The sequence below is a fragment of the Odocoileus virginianus genome, chromosome 32, assembly GCF_023699985.2.
Source record: "Odocoileus virginianus isolate 20LAN1187 ecotype Illinois chromosome 32, Ovbor_1.2, whole genome shotgun sequence".
Taxonomy (NCBI): domain Eukaryota; kingdom Metazoa; phylum Chordata; class Mammalia; order Artiodactyla; family Cervidae; genus Odocoileus; species Odocoileus virginianus.
Genome location: NC_069705.1, coordinates 37,003,575 through 37,017,729, shown reverse-complemented (window position 1 = coordinate 37,017,729; position 14,155 = coordinate 37,003,575). Strand labels below are relative to the sequence as shown.

General features: G+C 43.6%; 1 protein-coding gene and 1 long non-coding RNA gene across 2 annotated transcripts in view; one reads left to right on the top strand and one right to left on the bottom strand.

Annotated features, from left to right (window-relative positions):
- The first annotated feature begins 267 nt into the window (after positions 1-267).
- Positions 268-2,256, top strand: LOC139032624 (anaphase-promoting complex subunit 7-like). Its single transcript, XM_070460149.1, has one exon. It carries the CDS (start codon positions 371-373, stop codon positions 1,679-1,681), a length of 1,311 nt encoding a protein of 436 aa, XP_070316250.1. The 5' UTR covers positions 268-370; the 3' UTR covers positions 1,682-2,256.
- Positions 2,257-4,760: 2,504 nt separating this feature from the next.
- The window catches only part of LOC139032623 (uncharacterized), a 202,623-nt gene continuing 193,228 nt past the window's right edge, over positions 4,761-14,155 (bottom strand). Inside the window, exon 4 of the long non-coding RNA XR_011485192.1 lies at positions 4,761-4,929. This is a non-coding gene — a long non-coding RNA (uncharacterized lncRNA). The remainder of the gene's footprint in view (positions 4,930-14,155) is intronic.

The following is a 14,155-nucleotide window of genomic DNA, read 5'->3' as shown; positions in this document are numbered from 1 at the left end:
TTTAAACAAAAGAACACATCTCCCTATATAGGTTAAGGACACATATATCCAGAGCCGCCTTTCTCGCTGCAGCCGCCGCTATCTGCCACCTTCCTGGGCAGAATGAATGTGATAGACCATGTGCGAGACATGGCGGCCGCGGGACTGCACTCCAACGTGCGGCTCCTCAGCAGCTTGCTACTTACAATGAGTAATAACAGCCCATAGTCCATAGGATTGCAAAGAGTCGGACACGAGTGAAGCGACTTAGCACACACTGTGGATGAAGCGCGCGTTATTCTCCCCATCTCAGAAGTACCAGCTTTTGGTGTATCATGCAGATTCTCTCTTTCATGATAAGGAGTATCGGAATGCTGTGAGTAAGTATACTATGGCTTTACAGCAGAAGAAAGCCCTAAGTAAAACTTCAAAAGTGAGACCTTCAACTGGAAATTCTGCATCCACTCCACAGAGTCAGTGTCTTCCATCTGAAATTGAAGTAAAATACAAAATGGCTGAATGTTATACAATGCTAAAACAAGATAAAGATGCCATTGCTATACTTGGTGGGATCCCTTCAAGACAAAGAACTCCCAAAATAAACATGATGTTGGCAAACCTGTACAAGAAGGCTGGTCAGGAGCGACCTTCAGTCACCAGCTACAAGGAAGTGCTGAGGCAGTGTCCATTAGCCCTTGATGCGATTCTAGGTTTGCTGTCTCTTTCTGTAAAAGGTGCAGAGATGGCATCAATGACAATGAATGTGATCCAGACTGTGCCTAACTTGGATTGGCTTTCTGTGTGGATCAAAGCCTATGCTTTTGTGCATGTTGGTGACAGTTCAAGAGCAATCAATACCATTTGTTCACTAGAGAAAAAGTCCTTGTTGAGAGATAACGTGGACCTACTGGGAAGCTTAGCAGATCTGTACTTCAGAGCTGGAGACAATAAAAACTCTGTCCTCAAGTTTGAACAGGCACAGATGTTGGATCTGTATCTGATAAAAGGAATGGATGTGTATGGCTACCTCCTGGCACGAGAAGGACGGCTGGAGGATGTGGAGAACCTTGGCTGCCGCCTTTTTAATATTTCTGACCAACATGCAGAACCCTGGGTGGTCTCTGGGTGTCACAGCTTCTATAGCAAACGCTATTCTCGAGCCCTCTATTTAGGAGCCAAGGCCATTCAGCTGAACAGTAACAGTGTTCAAGTTTTGCTACTTAAGGGAGCATCACTTAGAAACATGGGCAGAGTCCAGGAAGCAATAATCCACTTTCGGGAGGCTATACGTCTTGCACCTTGTCGCTTAGATTGTTATGAAGGTCTCATCGAATGTTACTTAGCCTCCAACAGTATTCGTGAAGCAATGGTAATGGCTAACAATGTTTACAAAACTCTAGGAGCAAATGCACAGACCCTTACCCTTTTAGCCACTGTTTGTCTTGAAGACCCGGTGACACAGGAGAAAGCCAAAACCTTATTAGATAAAGCCCTGACGCAAAGGCCGGATTACATTAAGGCTGTGGTGAAAAAAGCAGAACTGCTTAGCAGAGAACAGAAATATGAAGATGGAATTGCTTTGTTGAGGAATGCACTAGCTAATCAGAGTGACTGTGTCCTGCATCGGATCCTAGGAGATTTCCTTGTAGCTGTCAATGAGTATCAGGAAGCAATGGACCAGTATAGTATAGCACTAAGGTAGGCACTTAGCCTCCCATGGGGGGAAGGTCGTGAGGGGTAGAGGAGGCAGGGATCAGTGTAACAGGAGTTTTGGAAACACACACACTCTGTGCCCACGGTTGAAAACACAGTAATAATAGTAATGATAGTATTTGTTAATTTATGACTTCTAAAGTCTTAAGTGATAGTAACAACATTAAAGAACTGTTTCACTCATAACCAGCCACATATAACATCTGTTTTCATTTGTGTAGATCATCTTCCTGGCCTTGCCAACACATATACATATTTTTATAGGGTTATACGTAGTATATATTTTATATTCTGCTTTTTCAAATCAGCGTATTGTAAGTACTTTCCCATGTTTCTATCCACTGTAGTAGTTAAGAACTTAAGCTCTGAAGAATACTACCTTTACCACCTGTTATCTTGGGAAGTTACTAACAAATTTCTTTGTCTATATATCTATCTACCTTATTAGGTATTAAATGATTAAATGAGGATTAAATGATTATTTCATGTAAAGCTCTTAGCACTGTGCCTGGTACATAGTAAATACTAAATAAATAGTGGTATTCTTACTGCTTAAAAAAAAAAGGACACATATATACAATAAGTCAACTCTCAGACTCTGATAACTGGATGAACTTCAAACATGGAGATAAGTTATAAGAATGTGGTGCAGACTACTTTGGAATTTCTTAAGAATCATGGAATATATATTACATTTTCTATTCCTAAAAGAAGAAAACAATGTTTTAATACTGGTAGTAAGTGAATTTTAGGACCACCTAACATCTACCTAAGAGGTTTTTTTTTAAAGCATCCTCACAATATAGTCTATGATTTTACTGGTATAAGAAATCACAATAAGAATGCATATGAAGTTCACTGATGAAAATGTATTCCATTTAACATATCTACAGAAAGATACTTAAAAGTTGTGATCCTGAGAAATGGAACATCTCCATCAGTCAGGCATCAATACGAGTTTTAGAAAAACATGGCACCAAACTGCCCTCTTCTGTAGGTACCTAAAAGATGACCTTCAACTCAAGCAGAGAGTTTAAGACAGCCCAAATCCTCCTGTCTTACTCAATAAGAATCTAATGCTTGTATGTGGTTATAGGTGAGTGGACAGCAATTAGAGGTAACATCATCTACCATTCATCTCTTAGGGAAGGATAAAAAAGAAGAACTTGAAATGCTACTTGACCAGTGCATTTTTGCATTCTGAAACATTCATGCTACAATTTTTTGCTGAGGCTACTTCAGCTGTAAAGATTACATTTTCCCATTTGGAAACATCACCTATTGAACAATGCCTGAAGGAAAAAACCAGCTGTGTGGAAACTGATTGTTCTGCAGCAACACGTGTCAGGTTTAATTAACACAGGTTTGGCCTGAGAGCACACACTCTCTTTAAAACATTGCAATATACCTACGACCTAAAGAAAACTATGTTTGCTCCAAGAGAGGAAGTTAATATTATCTTCACCAACAGTGGATCTCAAATTCTATTGACCTCAGGATCCCCCAGAGGACTGGTAAAAACACAGATTGCTGGGGCCCTCTCGCAAAGTCTCCGATTCAGTAGTAACAGGGGTGGAGCCTGAGAATTTGCATTTCTGACACATTCCCAGGTGATGTTCCTGGGGCCTGCCAGGGACCACACTGTGAGAAGCCCTGATGGACAGGATTCAACTCTGACTTAGGATTTGGGAAGCCGAGCGTCTAGAGCTTAGTCATGCCTCTGACATGTAGTTCAAGTCACATAACCTTCCTCAGCTGGGCAACTTTGTCTCCCTGCAGTAGACAGGACTCTTAAGGTCTCTTCACACCAAAGATTTATGCTTCTTCAGCTGACTCACCTTCTAACAAGTGGAACTTCTTGAGTATATTGCAAATAGCCCATGTACAAGCCATCTGCTTTTCAAGTCCAAATGGTGACTGTTAGTGTGATGAATAGCTAACCAACTTTTACTTCTGTGCTTCCCAGAAGTATCCAAAAGTACATCTTTTCCTCTATGCGATTGCGCTTGTAGTTAAATGTTTCTATAACTTTATATGGAGAAGGAAATGGCAGCCCACTCCAGTAATCTTGCCTATAGAATCCCGTGGACAGAGGAAACTGGTGGGCTGCTGTCCATAGGGTCGCACACAGTCAGACATGACTGAAGCGACTTAGCATGCATGCATGCATGCATGGAGAAGGAAATGGCAGCCCACTCCAGTGTTCTTGCCTGGAGAATCCCAGGGACAGAGGAGCCTGGTGGGCTGCCGTCTATGGGGTCGCACAGAGTCAGACACAACTGAAGCAACTTAGCAGCAGCAGCAACAGTATAACTTTATATAGGGTTTCCCTGGTGGCTCAGTGGTAAAGAATTTGCCTGCCAAAGCAGAAGACACTGGAGATGCAGGTTTGATCCATGGGTCGGGAAGATTCCCCTGGAGAAGGAAGTGGCAACCCACTCCAGTATTCTTGCCTGGGAAATCCCATGCTCAGAGGAGCCTGGTGGGCTACAGACAATGGGGTTGCAAAGAGTTGGACATGACTGAGCAACTGAGCTTCCGTGCACACATAACTGCATATGGGGAATTTTAAAACATGCTTCAGTTCTTACATCAAAAACACTTTAGAAGTTTCCCACTCTGCCCCCTACCCTCAACTCCTTAATAGTTATGAGGTTCCAAATGGATTAAAGTCCAGTATTGATTTACTCAAGTTGTTCCCTCTTGGCATCTGGAACATAACCAAGTAATTCCAATGGCTAATTGATATCTTACCACCTAAGAATGATTTATCAAATCAAAACATATTTGTGCATCTAAATTCTTCATTGGCAGAGACCAGCTTGGACCTTGTCTATCAATTGGGTTTCTACTATTATTGATTAAAAAAACACAAACCAGGGTGCCACACCCTTCGGGAGGTTAGGAAGAAGAGTGTCCTGACTCAGCATTCTAAATCAGGTCAGGGAAAGTATCCAACCAACCAAATGCAAAATCCACACTATGTCAAATTCAGTTTGGAGACTGTTCTGTCACAGTTCCCTACGATCCAAACTTAAGAGCAAATAGAAAGATGAATTCACCTGCAACGTGGTGACGGAGGACAATCAGCCCAGCAGCCGCGGGGCCACGCTGCTGCAAATTGCCTCTTTGAGCTGCTTCATCGTCAGATTGAGAACAAGTGGGACAAACTGCTGACACACAACAGACGCGCCGGGAGCTGACTGCTAGGATGAAAGAAACTGTCGTTGGACCGCTCTGAAAATCAAGAAACAAGAGATGGCTCACTTGGCAAAAGAGCTTCATGTAGCTAGACCATACATGCTTCTATTATAGTCCAGAGAATTGCTGAATTTTAGAGCTGCCAAGAACCTTAGCAATCATGACTGCCATTTCTCAGCCCTTTTCTCCCCCTACCATTTCCTTTTGTACACCAATACCTTAAAATACCTCTTTCCTTAGGCTCTGTCCTTGGCTTCTTATTCACTGGACTTTCTCTCTAGATAACTTTATCACTTTTATATGAATGACACAAATGTTTAACTCCAATCCTGCCCCTGCTCCAGTGTACATGTATGTGCAGTCACTCAGTCATGTCTGACTCTTTGAGAAACTATGGACTGTAGCCCACCAGGCTTCTCTGTCCATGGGATTCTCCAGGCAAAAATACTGGAGTAAGTTACCATGTCCTCCTCCAGGGGATCTTCCCAAACCAGGAATCAAACTGGTGTTTCCTGCATCTCCTGCATTGGCAGGTGGATTTTTAACCACTGAGCCACCTGGGGAGTCCTCCAGGCTCCAGACTCTGACATTAAATGGCCCACAGACACCTCCTTACAGATGTCTCAATAGTGAATTTAACTCAGCGTGGACAAGCATGAACTCACCATCCTCCCCCCTAAACCGCTCACTTTGCAGCATCCCACAGTCTGGTTAATGAGAGCTCGCACTGTGCGTGCAGTCATCTGGCACAGACCCCTGAGCCCGCCTCTGCCCACCCTCTATCGCCCACTCCACCCCTGCAGTACCCTCTCCTGTCCATGCCTACCGTCTGGATCTGGGCCATGGTCACCCGAGGACACCTTCTGTGGCAAAACTCCCTTCACACCCTGGACAGAGTTACTTTCCTAGGACCCGGCTCAGCTCTGATGTCCCCTCTCCTCCGGCCTCCTGTTGGCCTGCACCCCACAGGCCTGCAAATCTTGTAACTGCCCAGCTGTGAGGGGAGAAACATCCCAGAGACCTAACCACTCCCCTGTGAGTAAATCCAAGCCAGCATGAGTTTTCCTGGTGGCTTAGACAGCAACGAATCTGCCTGCAATGCAGGAGACCCGGGTTTGATTGCTGGGTCATGAAGATCCCCTGGAGAAGCAAATGGCAACCCACTCCAGTATCCTTGCCTGGAGAATCCCATAGACAGAGGAGCCTGGGGCCTGGTGGACTATAGTCCATGGGGTTGCAAAAGGTCGGACACATGTGAGCAACTAACACACACAAGCCAGCATGCTAAGGATGGTAAGTACACAGATTACTGTCTTTCCAACTAACAGCCATCCTACAACCAGAGATGAAACCACCACAGGTACATCCTAGACTCACAAGGCCTAACCCAGCCCATCTACTGACTGCACGTAGTCAAGCCCACCTGACCTCAGTGAAGCCTTGCTCACAGGTGTAGAGCCACCCAGCCAACCCACAGTCTCGTGGTTAGTAATAAATGCTAAACGCTTATTATTTGAAGCCACCAAGTTTTGAGATGGTTGCTTACGCATCAATAGCTAACTGATACACACCCACAAAGGAAGAGATTCTGCTCCTAGAAATTTATTGTGCAGAAAATCTTGCCCAGCTCCCCATGACTATTGCAGCTTGTTTGTAACTTTGAGACAAAGGTTGTTTGGGATCATCAGAGAAGATTATTCATTAAACCGTGGTATAGCCCTGCAGTGGATGACGATGACACGGTGGAGCAGAGCAAGAAAGCTCTGGATGCACTTATATGGAATGTATAAAAAAGATATACATGCACATAAAAAAGCAAGCTTCAGAACGATGTTTACAATATGCTATCATGTGGGAAGAAAAGATGAAAGTTTCACTCTATATATATACAAAATAAGTTATTTGGAAAGATACACAAAACAGAAATTGTTGGTTGCCACCTGGAAAATAAACTGAATGACTAGGATCAAGAGTTATACAGATGATTTTTACTAGAATCTTTCTATCTTTTGAACACTGCCCCAGTTTCACATATTACTTGTTTGAAGGGTAGGTCATTTTTTGAAGTAGCCCCAAAGACTTTGTACTTGCCTACACCTGGGCTTCTGCCAACATAAATATCTCTACCTGGATAAGACTCAAGATTTTGTAAAGAGAGTGTTTGTGTGTGTGTGTTAGTCACTCAGTCGTGTCTGCTATTTGCAACCCCATGGAGCCTGTCAGGCTCCTCTGTCCATGGGATTCTCGAGGCAAGAACACTGGATGGAGTGGGTTGCCATTCCTTCACTGGGGGATCTTCCCAACCCAGGGATCATACCTGGGTTGCCCCCACTATGGGCAGATTCTTTACCATCTGAGCCACAACCATAGAAACAGGGACCTTTAGAGTCATCTGTCTCAACTTTGACTCAACACATGTCAAGCTAGATGGTCATGTGGCCCTGCTTGACCCTCTGTTGTGACAAGGAGCTCACTCCAGCACTCCAGTGCCTGGACTGATAGAAACACAGGCCTGCCTCTAAGAACAGGCACTTTGGTGAGTCCAAAGTGATTTCCTTACAGAAAGAGCATTGAGAGGTGAAGATACTGTTACTGCATTATTTCTTAATTGTGAATAAATAGAAATAATTTAAATCATCAACAATAAGAGGAAGGTTAAATAAACCAGGGTCCACCCAGAGGATGGAATGGCGTGTAACTGTTATGAAGAATTTTTTACACCCTGGAAAACACTTGGATTATGCCATTATGAAAAGCAGAAAAAAGTTCAGATGCAAGATTGTCCCAAGATACCAACTGTGATAAAGAAAAAAGTTCTTAAAGAAGCAAAAGAGAAGGACCTAAAAGGAAACATCTCAACACAGTTACAGTAGTTGTTTGCATTCACTTTCCCTCTTTGTACTTTACATTAACTCTTAAATATTTAATAATGTTTACATAAAACTTTTAAAGTCAATATCTACTAATATATAAAGGAAAATGTTAAAGATGCATTATTTGCCAACTGATAATGAGTAGAAGACATAGAGTGAAGAATAGGAATAAAATTAATCCTATAATCAAGATTTGTTAAGTGCTTTAACAAATAACCTCAATATCTCAGCAAAATGGGTTTTCCAGGTGACGCTAGTGATAAACAATTCATCTGTCAGTGCAGGAGACTTAAGAGATGCAGGTTCCATCCCTGCATCAGGAAGATCCCCTGGAGCAGGAAATGGCAATCCACTGCAGTATTCTTGCATGAAAAACCCCATGGACAGAGGATCCTGGCAGGCTGCAGTCCAAGGGGTCACAAAGAGTCAGACACAACTGAGCACACACATACACACTCAACATTAAAAAAAGGCTTTTCCTTGTCCATTAAAAATCCGGCACAGCGGGTGGGGGTCTCCATCCCGTGTGGCCACTGAGAAGCCAGCCTCCGGCCAGCTGCTGGCTCAGCCTTCCTCCACGTGCGAAGATGCTAGGGTCCCCGCCCGGCGCTGACTCTCCCCGGCCAGCACTCAGCACAGGGCCCACATCGGGAAGGAGGCAGAGGTTGGTCGGGGGCCTGGGAGAAGGCGACTGTGGGCTCCGCCGACCCCCGGCTGGTGCCAACTGTTATCAGAAAGGCTCGTGGAGGCGGAGGATTCTGGACCATTTCTTAAGAACTGAGAAAGATGCCAATTGGAAAAATTCACAGAGGGGCTAGTCTAGTGGGATAATTTGTCTTGGCATCCACAGAGAAAGGTAACTGTGTAAATCATTTTTCAAGGGCAAAAAAAAAAAGAGCCAATCTCTACATTTTCTACTTTAAATCAAAAGTTAGGAAAATGTGCTTTAGAATCTAAAAAGCTAACAGGGCTATGTCCCACGTCCCACTCTGCCTCTCTGTCTCTAGAGTGGTCTTGAGCAAATTAGGTATCAAAGCTTAGCAATCTCATGTGTAAAATGAAAGTAATTGTATCTAACTCACAATGCTATTTATTGTTTGGTGTCAGTAAAATACAGAGGGTGCATTCAACAAATGAAAGCTATTATAATTATGTATTGTCACAATACATAATCAAGACTGATTTGAATTTTCTAAGTGATTAAGATGTATAAATATCTTAAATTTATAACTCACTCATCACCTTCTATTCCCAGCCCTTAAGAAATACAGGACAGAGAAAATGAAATAATTATCTTCCACTCCAATAATCAAAAAGGTGAATTACTGAGCATATAAAGGGAATATGCTTGACTTACCATTCAAAGAATGACTTAATGAGACAATAATTACAAACTTTCTGACTGTAGTTATATTGTGCGGTTTTATCAAAACACAATTTGTGTAAGACATTTTAGTATTTCTAAGTTTCAATCATTTATATGCACAGTATAAGGCCAACATTACAGTAAAAGAAAATTCTGCAGTTCTTAAGAGCTTCCACATTGTCAAAAGGCATCTGAAACATCAGAAAAAGAGAAAATAACAAGAATCCCTTTTTGATGACAGAATTTGCCATTTAAACCTGCATCATCAATTTTATCTTGTGCCTTTTGGTTATCAAACATTCTGTTTTTGCTGATGTTTCCCTTTGCCCGTTCTTGGAGAGTTTTGAAATGCAAGACTGAGAAACCCGAGACTTTGAAACCTGAGACTCGGAATTTGAGTCTCAGGTGGATGACATCAAAGCTCCAGCATCATTTCCTGAATAACTTCTTCACTTATTATGCTCTCTGCGCCTGGAGCTATGGCACACCCAGGCACCAAAGATGACAGCACGCCTCCCCTTCCCTCAGAGACCTCAGCAGGACACAGGGACTCATCGCCTGGAATGTAACGGGGGTGATGGGTCAGTGGGAGCTTGTCAAAGGCCCTCCCGACCCAACCCGAGGGACTCTGGGGCATCCTCTTTAATTTTAGGTAACACGGTATTCACAGACGTAAACCAGTGTCACGTTTGTGCCACAGAGAGTGGAGAAACCTCAAATCAGGGGAAAACACAAGACAACAGGAGCTGTGCTGTGCATTACCTTGACATTATTCTGCGGCAGAGCTCTGCTGAGCAGAAATACCCCCAGCACTGCCCACTGTCTGAAACACTTGAAAACCCTTTTCCAGACCACAGGATTTAGTTTAATCCACCACCCTATTTATCCTTTAGGTACAAGGAAACAATCATGTTAGCAGACAAAGCCGTGCACAAGACAATACTTTTTTTCACAGGATTCAGTGGAATGCAAGCCCACGAAAGGTTGAGGCGCCTGCTTCCACGGCAGCAGTGGGAAGACGTGGCTCCCAATGGCCGTGGGCAGCTCACCCTCGGGGAAACCAGATGAAAGGGACGGGGCAGCGGAGGCTTCTCAGAAGCAATGCGAGAGTCTGGGAACAGCAGGCTTTAGACTCCCGGTGATCTTTTTCTCATCTTTCTCATTGTGATGTTCAAACTCTCGCACCTGTGGTGATGTGAAAAGCCATGCTAAGCCTTCACTACGTGTCAGGACTTGAACATCAAGTTTTAAGACTGAGGGAGTGAAGTCAAGTCCTTAAAGATCTCAAATCTACCTCCACAGCTAGAAGTTCCCAGAAAAGAGGACCCACTGCTGCAGTGACCTGTGAGGGTGATGGAGGCCTGGGGGACAGACCACCAGCAGGAGAGGGGACGAGGGTTCAGGAAGGAAAGGATTAAGAAAGATGTGGAGATTATGTCCCGAGGTGAGGCACAGGGACAGGTAAACAAGGAATCGCATCTCTGCTCGGAAGCGATGCCCAGTTTCACTGTACTTCTGCACCGTGTCAGGCATTGCTCTGGGTGGTTTAGATGCATTAATTCCATTTATCTTCACCTGCTGAGTGATGTGTCTCATTGGGAGCCCAAAATGTGTCTCTGTGGCATGGAGATGGTTTTAGGTTGATTATTTCTAAAAGCAGAAGACTCGGGGCAGAGGTTCATTTTTACCTCCCCTTTAACCCCTTAAAGGGCTTCCCAGGTGGCGCTAGTGATACAAACCTGCCTGCCAATGCAGGAGATGTCAGTTCAGTTAGTTCAGTTCAGTTGCTCAGTCGTGTCCAACTCTTTGAAACACCGTGGACTGCAGCATGCCAGGCTTCCCTGTCCATCACCAACTCCAGGAGCTTGCTCAAACTCATGGCCATCAAGTCAGTGTCCATCAAGTCCAACTTTATAGCTGGACTATAAAGAAAGCTGAGCACCAAAGAATTGATGCTTTTGAACTGTGGTGCTAGACAAATCTCTTGAGAGTCCCTTGGACTACAAGGAGATTAAACCAGTCAATCAAAGACTGGTTTGAAGACACCAGAGATTATGACAAACCTAGATAAAGTATTAAAAACCAGAGACATTACTTTGCCAACAAAGGTCCATATAGTCAAAGCTATGGTTTTCCCAACAGTCGTGTAGGGATGTGAGAGTTGGACTATAAAGAAAGCTGAGCGCTCAAGAATTGATGTTTCTAAACTGTGATGCTAGAGAACACTCTTGAGAATCCCCTGGACAGCAAGGAGATCAAGCCAGTCAATCCTAAAGGAAATCAACCCCGAATATTCATTGGAAGGACTAGTGCTGAGCGGAAGCTCCAGTACTTTGACCACTTAATGCAAAGAGCCGACTCATTGGAAAAGACCCTGATGCTGGAAAAGGCTGAAGGCAGAAGAAGGGGGGATGACAGAGGATGAGATAGCATCATTGAGTCAATGAAAAAGAATTTCAGCAAGCTCCAAGAGATGGTGAAGGTCAGGGGAGCCTGGTATGCCACAGTCCATGGGGATCACAAAAAGTCAGACACAACTTAGCAACTGAACAACAACCAAAAGAACCTAGAATACTAGAGAAAAATGTTTTCTTCCCTACAAGTAGAAACCATCGTTTTCTCCTGCTGAAATCTGAAGCAGAGAACGGGCGGTGACTCAGCACCGAGTCACACAGCTCCTGCAGCCTGAAGAAGGTCCAGGCATTGAGGACCAGGCCGCCCGGTCCCAGAGTCTGCGCCTGTAACACCTGCCATCTTTCCTTTACCCTTCATCTCTCCACCTGCAGAGCAGGCATGCACTGACCCCGCGTGTTAGTTAACACTTGGAGCTGCGTAATATTTGGCGTCTTCAGAATTGACTAAGGAAAGATAAATCCTAGTAGGAAACTTAAAGTAACATGTAAAACAGAGACCTACTAATGAGGTACATTGGGCACGGTTAACATTTGGTTTAATCAACTATAATCATCTACTAGGATGAAAAACCCTACATCTCTTTTCTAACAATAACAATAATAAGATCAAATATCTCCTAGCTGTTTACATATTATTAGATAAGCTCTGCTGCAAACACTGTACATATATTAACTTGTAAGGTGAGTTTCAAGGTTATCAGGCATCCCAACAGGAGGGATGTCCTCCATTCTTGTGGGGAACAGGCATTGTGTCTGCTGACCTCCCATCAGTCAGTTGAGTCCAACTCTGTGGCACCGTGGACTGTAGCCTGCCAGGCTGCTTCATCCATGGGATTCTCCAGGCAAGAATACTGGAGCGGGTTGTCATTTCTTCCTCCAGGGGATCTTCCTGACCCAGGGATTGAACCCATGTCTCCTGCATTAGCAGATGAATTCTATACCACTGAGCAACCTGGGAAGACCTTCCATTTTCTAGGTGAGGAAACAAAATTAGAGAATCCAGCCTTACTGGGTTCTAATCCTGGACCCATCATTTATGGCCTGATTCCTCACTCCCACTAGAAAATATACATATTATATAATGAAAATTTGATATACACATAATTGAATATTATTCAATATTAAGATATTAAAAAAGAAGGCACTGTTGCCATTTGCAACAATGCAGAGGAACCTAGAGGACATTATGCTAAGTGAAATAAACCAGAGACAGAAAGAGAAATATTTCAAGATCTCACTTATATGTGGAATCTCAAGGAGTGAAATTCACAGAAGCAGAGAGGACAGAGGTGGTTGCCCAGAGGGATAAGGGGATGGAGAGATGGCGTCAAAGGGTACAGAGTTTCAATTATACAAGAATGAGTTTGGAAGGTCTCATACACAGCAAGGCGACTATAGCTAGCAATAGTGTGTTGTATACATGAAATTTGCTAAGAGGATAGATCTTAAAACTTCTCAACAGACACACACACACACGCACACACAATAGTCACTAGGTAGAGGTGATGGATAAGTTATTTGTCTTGATGGTGGTGATCTTTTTATTAATGCAATGTAAAAGTCTATCTAAACATAAAGTCATTTACCTTCAATCTATACAATTTTTATTTGCAAAAGATAACTAAATTTTTAATTTATTTTAAAATTTTAATTGGAGGATAACTACTTCACAGTATTGTGATGGTTTTTCCCATACATCAACACGAGTTGGCCATAGGCATACGTGTCCCCAGCCTCCTGAACCCACCTCCCTCCCCGAGCCAGAGCACCAGCTTTGGGTTCCCGGAATCATAGAACAAACTCCCACTGGCTATCTATTTTACATATGCTAATGTATGTGTTTAAATGCTATTCTCTCAAACTATCCCACCCTCTCCTTCTGCCACTGAGTCCAAAAGTCTGTCTTTTACGTCTGTGTCTCCTTTGCTGACCTGCATGTAGGATCACTGGTACCATCTTTCTAGATTCCATATATGCATTAATATACGATATTTGTCTTTGTCTTTCTTATTTGCTTCACTCTAATATCATATCCATATGATACGATATCGTAATAATATCCCCATTCCACTGCTGTGTCTGCCCAGCAGTGAACTCCAAAATCCCCATGCTTCCTAAGTTACGAGCTGATAGCACACACCTGTGGCTTTCCTGTACTTTCTGGTACTGCCCAGGCTCTTAAAAATGTGAACCGTGGGAGTGGATTCTCCTCCCCACGCCAGCCTGGGTGATGACAAGCCTGGAGACTGAAACCGTGCACATCACCTTGCTGGAAGTTTGTCTGGCTCATGGTTACATTTAACTGGTTAAGTTAAGGGTTCCCACTAGAGGGAACAAGCCCTCCCTCCTTCCTTCCTTGTGTCTGTTAAGAGGCTCATCTCCTAATGAAAGAATTTCTTATTTAAATGTCATCTTGCCTCTGCCTGCAATATTTTATTTCCATCAGAGCGCTGGGAATTCAGAATCACAAAGCGAGAGCCATCTCGAGGATCATTCCTTTCCAGCCAGCAGTATTCCCCCTGGGAAGAACATACCCTCCAGGACTCATCAAAGTAATCACCCTGGAGAGGGAACATGGCTTAGGAAAGTAAGGCCATTTCTCCTATTGC

Bases quoted from the DNA above. Each gene is read 5' to 3' on its own strand.
- LOC139032624 (XM_070460149.1), top strand. From the start codon at position 371: ATGGCTTTACAGCAGAAGAAAGCCCTAAGTAAAACTTCAAAAGTGAGA.